We start from the raw sequence: 10,026 nt of genomic DNA on the forward strand, positions 1-10,026 counted from the left end.
AGATAGATAGATAGATAGATAGATAGATAGATAGATAGATAGATAGATAGATAGATAGATAGATAGATAGATAGATAGATAGATAGATAGATAGATAGACAGACATGCAATTAAAACCGGGAATCATTCCAAACATCTGTCATACAGTAGTAGTAAACAAAACCATTAACAACTCTCCCTCTGACAGCATAGACGAGAACATTTATCGCCAGCAGTTCAACCTCACATACCCATCTGATATACTGCTATCCTGTGGGTTCCCAGAAGGGCTGAGGGAATGATAACACTCACATCCTCAATATTAGACAACCTTCAGAATCTTCCTTAGCACTGGGTGTGGAGTTTTCCAGCTGATGTTCCACTGCTGTAATTGAAAGTTTTAGGGGGAACTGTTTATGTGTTTATGCCCATGCTGCATGAAACAGTGTGTCATGGAATACTGTACTCTCAGAGTTCATCACAAATCACCAAAGTCTAGAAGACTGTAGGGATCACACTGTTTTAATGAGCTATTATATTGCCGAACAATAAAAGAAGAATCACACTGAGCTAAAAGAAGCTTGGGTTGTGTGTGTGTGTGTGTGTGTGTGTGTGTGTGTGTGTGTGCGCGCGCTGTGATTGCATATGCTGTAATGGCAGCTGTGAATCTCTCTATTACAGGGAGGAAGGCCTGTCAAAACATTGATTTTGCCATTTTGACAGGACAAAGTAGAGAAAAGACTAATGATGGTGAATAGTTTTTTTTATTTTGACAGTAAGACTCAAAGTAAAAGGAATCTTCAAAACTGCTAAACATCATAGAATGTGAAAAAATACTGTTGAAATAGTTGCAAGCCATGTCCTCAAATCAGAAGAAAAGTTAGTTGTCGATTAGTGCCACCTATTGTAACCATTTGTTGGTGATTTGTTTCACGTTTTGTTTTGCCTCAAATATGCAAATATATACAAATATGATTATATTAATACTGTATAATCTAAATATTACTATTATGTAAAAATATATATAATCAAAAAAAGAGAAAAATATATATGTATATTTCTATTATATTTTATAATTAATATTCTAAATACGAATATAATAATGTAATATGTTATATATAAAATATAAAGGATAAATTATATTTATTTTCATTAAACTACTGTACAAACAGTTTGTGTCGGTAAGCTTTGCTAATGTTTATGAAATACATATTTTATGCTTACAGTAAAAATACAGTAAAAACAGGAATATTGTGAAATAGTATTACAACTTTAATTATTACTATTTTACAATAACTTTATTGTAATATGCTAATTTGCTCAAGAAACATTATTATTATTATTATTATTATTATTATCATCAATTTTGAAAAAAGTTGTGCTGCTTAATATTTTTGTGGAAACCATGATACATTTTTTTAGGATTCTTTGCTGAATAAAAAGTAAAAAAAAAAAAACATTTATTTGAAATCAAAATCTTTTGTAAAAATAATTTTTACTGTCATTTTGATCCATTTATTGTGTCCTTGCTGAATGAGCATATTAATTTCTCAAACTTTTGAACAGTATTGTAACTGATTAAATTATGTTAATATTTAGAAACTGTAAACATTTTGGAATGTCCTATGCAAGTTCTGAGGGCCAACTGAGTTCATCCATCCACTAAAATCACACTGGTGAATATATTTCTGAGAAAGCTCTAGCATTGTGTCTCTGTAGATGCCACTTTTGCAATTTTGATATCTAAAGCAATGAAACTTCTTGTGGTCTTACCCCTGACATGATAACTGAGCATTTCAGTAAAGCAAAAGAAAATGTGGTTTCTGTCCTTGTTCTTCCTTCAACCCCTAATGACTGAATAGAGAGTCTGTTAGGCTGGTCTCCATCCAATCAAAGCCCTCAGACTCCTGTGTTCCTTTCATCTCTGCCTCGATAACTACAGTTCACATCAGTAGATATGGATTTACTGAATGGACAGCAGTCGTTGTTTCCAGAATTTCGGAATGAATGTGAAGAAGTAAAGCCATGTTTTAGAGAGGGACTGATCAAAGAGAGGCATTGTGAATGCATGATGGATGCTAATGTTCTCTTTTATGTTAATGCAGCCTGTGATGTGCTGCGAAGCAATCTCTATAACATTTATACTCCCATCCATCCATCCTAAAACAGCACTCTTCTCTTCCTCTGGTTTTTCGCTCTCTCTCATTTACGCACATGCTCAAACACATCTATAATGCATCCAGTGTAATGGAAGAATCTTTAATTCATCATATTGAGAATGGCAGATGACTCACCATTTTTTAATCTTATCTTTCTGTCCCTCTTTCCCCCACACACAATCATTCACCCAGTGAGGAGCCCGTGTGTTTGTCTCCGGGCTGCTGTCGGGAAACTCTAACATGCTGAGTGCCTTTGCTGTTCCCTTTAAACACTCATAAATTCAGTTTAAATTCACAGTAAGGGAGGTGCACGTTTGTACCTGGAGGAGGTGCTGCCCTCTGTTGGGTCTGAGTTGCGACTGCAGTGTCCAAACCGAGTTTCCTCTTGGCCTCTAGTACTGGATTTTCAAACTGGGTTCTCTGGTTTATGTGACTGAGGATGACAAGAGAAAGTTCAAAAGTATATTGCTAGCCGATACTTTAATAAGCATTATAAACAAATCTAATCATATCATAACACTTACTCAACATAGTATGTGCCGTACTGCGGGTCATCAATCTCCTCCCAACCATATGGAAGTTCTGATGATGAAGAAAAAGAAAGCAATGTGTTTAAATGCCAATACACACACACACACACACACGGCTGCTGCAACAACATTAACAACAGCATGCACATTTCATTTTTTTAGGATTCTTTGCTGAATAAAAAGTAAAAAAAAAAAAACATTTATTTGAAATCAAAATCTTTTGTAAAAATAATTTTTACTGTCATTTTGATCCATTTATTGTGTCCTTGCTGAATGAGCATATTAATTTCTCAAACTTTTGAACAGTATTGTAACTGATTAAATTATGTTAATATTTAGAAACTGTAAACATTTTGGAATGTCCTATGCAAGTTCTGAGGGCCAACTGAGTTCATCCATCCACTAAAATCACACTGGTGAATATATTTCTGAGAAAGCTCTAGCATTGTGTCTCTGTAGATGCCACTTTTGCAATTTTGATATCTAAAGCAATGAAACTTCTTGTGGTCTTACCCCTGACATGATAACTGAGCATTTCAGTAAAGCAAAAGAAAATGTGGTTTCTGTCCTTGTTCTTCCTTCAACCCCTAATGACTGAATAGAGAGTCTGTTAGGCTGGTCTCCATCCAATCAAAGCCCTCAGACTCCTGTGTTCCTTTCATCTCTGCCTCGATAACTACAGTTCACATCAGTAGATATGGATTTACTGAATGGACAGCAGTCGTTGTTTCCAGAATTTCGGAATGAATGTGAAGAAGTAAAGCCATGTTTTAGAGAGGGACTGATCAAAGAGAGGCATTGTGAATGCATGATGGATGCTAATGTTCTCTTTTATGTTAATGCAGCCTGTGATGTGCTGCGAAGCAATCTCTATAACATTTATACTCCCATCCATCCATCCTAAAACAGCACTCTTCTCTTCCTCTGGTTTTTCGCTCTCTCTCATTTACGCACATGCTCAAACACATCTATAATGCATCCAGTGTAATGGAAGAATCTTTAATTCATCATATTGAGAATGGCAGATGACTCACCATTTTTTAATCTTATCTTTCTGTCCCTCTTTCCCCCACACACAATCATTCACCCAGTGAGGAGCCCGTGTGTTTGTCTCCGGGCTGCTGTCGGGAAACTCTAACATGCTGAGTGCCTTTGCTGTTCCCTTTAAACACTCATAAATTCAGTTTAAATTCACAGTAAGGGAGGTGCACGTTTGTACCTGGAGGAGGTGCTGCCCTCTGTTGGGTCTGAGTTGCGACTGCAGTGTCCAAACCGAGTTTCCTCTTGGCCTCTAGTACTGGATTTTCAAACTGGGTTCTCTGGTTTATGTGACTGAGGATGACAAGAGAAAGTTCAAAAGTATATTGCTAGCCGATACTTTAATAAGCATTATAAACAAATCTAATCATATCATAACACTTACTCAACATAGTATGTGCCGTACTGCGGGTCATCAATCTCCTCCCAACCATATGGAAGTTCTGATGATGAAGAAAAAGAAAGCAATGTGTTTAAATGCCAATACACACACACACACACACACGGCTGCTGCAACAACATTAACAACAGCATGCACATTTTTAAGGGGTCATATCACAAAGAACCATCAATTTCCTTGATTTTTAAAATAATATTTTTATTAAAATATTTAATATTATATTTAAAAAATATACTTTGCCTTTTGCCAAAGGTTAGCCAATCATAACAAAGCTGAAGTACTTACATAAAGAAATATTACAGGTACTTTAACAGCCTGGTTAATGTAAGGATATGAGAGTGGGTGTAAAATAGTTATAAATTAAATTATGACAGCTTTTCTCGTGCAAAAAACATGAAACATAATACATGGACTTCAGAAAAAATAATATAAATAAATCTAAATATAAAATATAAAACATTTAGGAAGGTAAAACATTTTAATTATAATTAAATAATTTTATTTTTATGTTTTCTGCAGTATGATATTATGATAATGTTTAATAAAATATATTCTTTTTTATTACATTATTTTGACCAAATAGAATACTATTTTTCTGATTTAATTCTGCTTTAAATATATTATATATCATATACGTTCTTAATAAAATTCCGTTTTAATGGATAGGGTAGTTAAGATGTACTTTACATATTTAATAAAATACATATTTTATAATGCTATCCTAACAAGCAAAACAAGCTAGTGTTTAATAATGTATCATAAGATTTCAATACACTGTATTTTGTAAACAATAAAATAAAATTGTTCAAAAAAATTTACATTTTATATTTTTAAAGGTTTTTCATACACATATTACGCTGCTTGGTATTAATCTAAAAACAAATAAATATATTTTTTATGACAAAAGATGGCATGTTTACAAAATAGTCAAATAAACAGGCAGTGTAAGCCGCTGTGTGTGTGAGTGTGTATCCCCTCTGCTGTACGTACATTATGCCCAAATGAACTAATGAGGAGAAAAAAAGTGCTGTTCACGCAACAGAGAGCTTCACACACACACGCACAAACAGAAAAGTATTGTGCACCAGTGAGCATATAGCACAGGACTTTAAAACTCCCTTAAGAGAGCAGCTACATTTAGTTAGACATCATGTGTGCTCGTGTGTATATTATAGAGTGAAAAGGCAAGAGGAAGCGAATGCATTCAGATGAGGTTATGCAATCATGTCCTCTGCTATGTGTGCCGGCGTGTGAATGTGGAAGGGTACACACATCTGATTGAATGCAATTGAACTTCTATTTGCATATGCATGTAGCTGTCATACATGTTTACGACTTCATGAATAAATATGTATATGCATTCACCTCCATCCTCACACTTTTCAGGGGGCTTGGCTTTTTTGACCAGACGCGGGTCCAACCATGTAGTCGACTTTGTGTTGTGGCTATAAAACAAAAAAGAAAATGCATTAGATACCTGACCTGAGTAAAACTAAAATTGTGGGCTGCATAACACCCCGAGTTACCATCAATTTGCTAGACTGTTGTTTTGTTCTTTTATTAAAATAAACTAGACTGCTACTTTCAGCTGATGAACCTTAATGAACTGACTAATCGCAAGCAGTTGGACCGAGCATGTTCATTCATTATTATGAACTGATTCATTAGTTGATTCATTCATTGTTAGTGCTTTTTGTCAATTGTTTTAATATTTAGGTCTATTTTTGATATTGCATTGACCTCAGTTTGAGAACCGCTTATTTATACTAATGTAATGCATCAAAGAAAGTTATTATAAAGCCTTGGCAGGTCAAAGAGGATAAGATTTTCAATGGCCTGTAGTCATGAGTCTTATTAACTAAACTGGAAAATTTTGGAACCACTAAAATATGAATGATTGCGACCCCAAATGCACACACACACACACCCACACACAAACAGAACTTTGACTCTGTTCTTTAAAGAGCATTCAGGCCACACTGCAAGCTATATTTATTCTTTCGTTCTGACAGCTCTGCTCTTGACTTTTAAAAGCAACACTTTTTCAGAGTGAGAAAAACATCAGATATCAGCAAGACGGGGAGAGAAAGTGATAAAGCATGCCGTTTGTGAAAACAGAAACTGGAATACTATGTTGATGGAGTTTGAGAGTTGACCTGAATAGAATCAGACGGCAGCGCTGTGGAGGGGAAAATGTCTTGCCTGCTAACAAATATTACTGCCTATAAAAGGGAATATTGGGGAGCAAATTTAAAGCCAGTAAATAAAAACTTTGTATAAATATGCAATTTGCATATAATGCCTTTGCATACAGCTACTGCATCAAAATATTACTTTAAGAACCTCCAGTAATAAAAAATGAAAACACTCCACAGGAATACTACAGTGCCAATAAATGCAAAACAAAATACAAAAACAAACAAAACAATATCCTTTGGTATTGTGAATAGTGCATCAAATACCGCATGACATTCAGTAGTGTAAAAATAATAATAACACAAAAACAACATTCAGATAATATTAATGTCATGACAGAATTTACATATAAAGTCCACTAAAGGAGGTAGAGCTTTTTCGCATTTGGCTCCCAAACTCTGGAATAGCCTTCCTGATACCGTTCGGGGTTCAGACACTCTCTCTCTGTTTAAATCTAGATTAAAGACACATCTCTTTGGCCAAGCATTCAAATAATGCATCTCATAATCTTTTACTGCAGTCATAATCTTTTACTGCAGTTATATCTAATCAAATGCACATTATTATTCGTTAGTTAAACAAATCATTTTTGCTTGGTTGGAACAGCAGCTACGCTAATTATGTTTGTACTTGTTTCTCTGTCTTTTGCATAACTAGGATTTACACAAGCTTCAGTCTGGAGCCAGAACACCTGAGAAGATTTTGTAAATAATATAAATATATTTACAATTTACAGAAATTGCATCTAAATTAATACTGAAAGTCTTAACCTCTACCATAGCTCTCTAATCTCATGATGAAATATGCCCATGTGCATGATTAAACATAAATAGTATCTTGTATCTGAATATGATGCAACAAGTTTGAATAACGGAATTTAATAACGGAAATTACAATGAGATCTTTAAAGTAACTGCACATCTTCACTTTTTTTTTTTATATGAAATGCACTTTTCTCTGTTAATACATCCCTAGTCCCAAAGCTATGAACAGGCCTTATTATTTATGAACAGGCCGTAAACTAGAAGTTGACCCAAAATTTATGAGTACAGCAGCAGACCTCTTGCAGTTAGTAAAGTCTAAATCTCTCCTCTGACGGCCACACACACTTACTCTATGAAGTAGACCATGCCCGTCTCTGTGTAGGCCATTTCCCAGTTGTACGGCAGGGGCTCCAGGCTGTCGTCTCTGGCTAAAGAGCTCCAGGTGTGGACTTCCAGTGTCCCACTGCCACCTGCGCTGCCTCCACCACTGGACTGAGTGTAGCTGGGCACAGCTTTCCTCCACTCCTCTGTCCTCTCTGCAGAAGGAAAGAAGATAAAAACAATGCAAAACTAACTCAGGAGAACGATTTGCATGTCAAAGTAGGACGGTGTGCAAGAAAGATCTTTTCCTGTTTCAGGTACACAGCAGAAAAAGCATATATAGCCACTTTAATGACATCATTTAATTATTAACAAAAATCAATGCTACTATATAGGAAATCTCAATTTGATTGTTATATTGTCAAAAAATTTCGAAAAAACTATATTATTGGCCAGCAATATTTCAAAAGTTGGATAAATAGTACATCCTACCTACTTTACCTGCATACTTACAGTATACTCATGTAAAACAATATATACTATACAGCAAATCGCGGCTATGTGACAATTTATATCATCCCAAAATGTAAACAGCATTATCACACAGATCTATTGACAAAGTTGGATGTATATTACCGGTATATAAATCTTTATCTGCATATGTACAATATACTTGCATAGGGTGATATATATATACAATAGAGCAAATCGCAACAGCCTGATTTTTACTGCTGCAAAATGTAACTAAGTATGACCACCTAGCTTTTTATATAAACTTGGATATATAAGTATTTCCAACTCTATCCACACACATACAGTAAACTCATGTAAGGCGATATATCCTATATAGCAAATCCCGGCTGCTGGATTGTTTATATTGTCGCCAAATACAAAATGCATTATTGCATATCTCTATAAAGTTGGATATACAGTATATTATATCCAGCTTTATCTGCAATAAAACAGTACACTCATGTAAAGCAAAATATACTATATAACAAATCTCAAAAGCCAGATTTTTTCATTTCATCACAAAAAGTAACAATATTACCTCCTAGCTTTTTATATAAAGTTGGACATATAAGTATGTCCAACCTTATCCACATACATACAGTATATGCGCAAAGGATAATATATTCTATATAGCAAATCTCAACTGCCTGATTGCTTGTATTGTTACAAAATGTAAACTATGTTATCGTCCAGCTCTAATCTGCTAAATGTGACTATAAGGCACAAAGATATTAAGATACTATAAACATTAACATCAGGATTTTCTGTAAAGCTGCTTTGAAACTGTATAAAAGTACTATACAAAGATTGACTATTACCATGCAACAGGATTTGACTAATTTTAAAAACGGCAAGCTCTAATCTGATGGATTCTGCGCAGCTTTGCACATCATCCAAAATCTGAATATTTTGAGTAAATGTACATAATTGAATGTAGTAATGACTACAGTTCAATAAAAAAGGCTACAGCATTGTACTTTATTTCCGCAACACTGCATCATAGCAAGAAATGCCCGTGGTAACAGCAGCTGTCTGTGTTTGTACGTAACAGCAGTAAGTATGCATGTGCATGCATGATAACTAATTTGCTCCCATTTTCCCTCTGTTTGAACACACTTGAAGTGGCAGAAGCCACTTTAAAGCAAATATGACACTGTTCTGCGGCAAGGACACTCCCCATGAAACGTCTCTTCACGAGTTCACACTTACATATAATGAACAGAGTAAAGGTTTTGCATATTTGGTGTGATGTCCAGGGAGAGGGCTCCGAGCTTGGTAATTACTCTCGAGCCCGGGGTACTCCACCTGTCCGGGGAGAAGGGTCCGAGCTCGGGTTTAAATCCTGACCCAGAGCGCTCCCCCCCGAGCACTCCCCCCAACAACTATTCCCTCTCCACTGGCTTATGCCAAGGCTGGGAGGGAAGACCTCATCAGTCCCAGTAGTCAAACATGACTATACAAACACAGCAGCTTTTAATTAATAGCAATACATCGCGGGAAACAACAACTGTGTCATTTTAAAGCATTTACTGTAAAGATAAGTTCAAGGAAGCTATAAGAAGGCAACCAGAAAGATTGAACAAGGGTGCTGTAAAGATACCACGATATTAAAGGGAAATACAAAAGTACATAGATATATATACAGTGTTACTGAATGATTACCATAGTATTTAGTAGGATTTAGCAGTATTTAGATGGTATTTCATGGAAAATCATGGAATTAAACATGGAAAATCGTGGTGCATGTACAAATATAGCATTACCATGATACTACAGTCTAAGATTAACATTTTACTATGTCAAGTATTTACTATGACAGACTGTCTGACAGATGATAGATAGATAGATAGATAGATAGATAGATAGATAGATAGATAGATAGATAGATAGATAGATAGATAGATAGACAGACAGATAGATGATAGATAGGCAGATAGATAGATAGATAGACAAAAAAACAGACAGACAGATGATAGATAGATAGATAGATAGACAGACAGACAGACAGACTGACTGACAGATGATAGATAGATAGATAGATAGATAGATAGATAGATAGATAGATAGATAGATAGATAGATAGATAGATAGATAGATAGATAGACAGACAGACAGACAGACAGACA

The 10,026-nt window shown here is 35.1% G+C and overlaps 1 protein-coding gene across 1 annotated transcript in view; it reads right to left on the reverse strand.

Moving 5' to 3' along the window:
- Positions 1–10,026, reverse strand: part of LOC107569295 (membrane-associated guanylate kinase, WW and PDZ domain-containing protein 3-like) — a 129,199-nt gene that overhangs the window by 21,665 nt on the left and 97,508 nt on the right. Inside the window, exons 5-8 of the mRNA XM_016255347.1 lie at positions 7,416–7,602; positions 5,472–5,551; positions 4,092–4,149; positions 3,888–4,000 (exon numbers count right to left, since the gene is read on the reverse strand). Coding sequence (XP_016110833.1) covers positions 3,888–4,000; positions 4,092–4,149; positions 5,472–5,551; positions 7,416–7,602 — 438 coding nt within the window. The remainder of the gene's footprint in view (positions 1–3,887; positions 4,001–4,091; positions 4,150–5,471; positions 5,552–7,415; positions 7,603–10,026) is intronic.

This window comes from Sinocyclocheilus grahami, unplaced genomic scaffold (genome assembly GCF_001515645.1).
Source record: "Sinocyclocheilus grahami isolate Dianchi unplaced genomic scaffold, SAMN03320097.WGS_v1.1 scaffold1330.1, whole genome shotgun sequence".
NCBI classification, from domain to species: domain Eukaryota; kingdom Metazoa; phylum Chordata; class Actinopteri; order Cypriniformes; family Cyprinidae; genus Sinocyclocheilus; species Sinocyclocheilus grahami.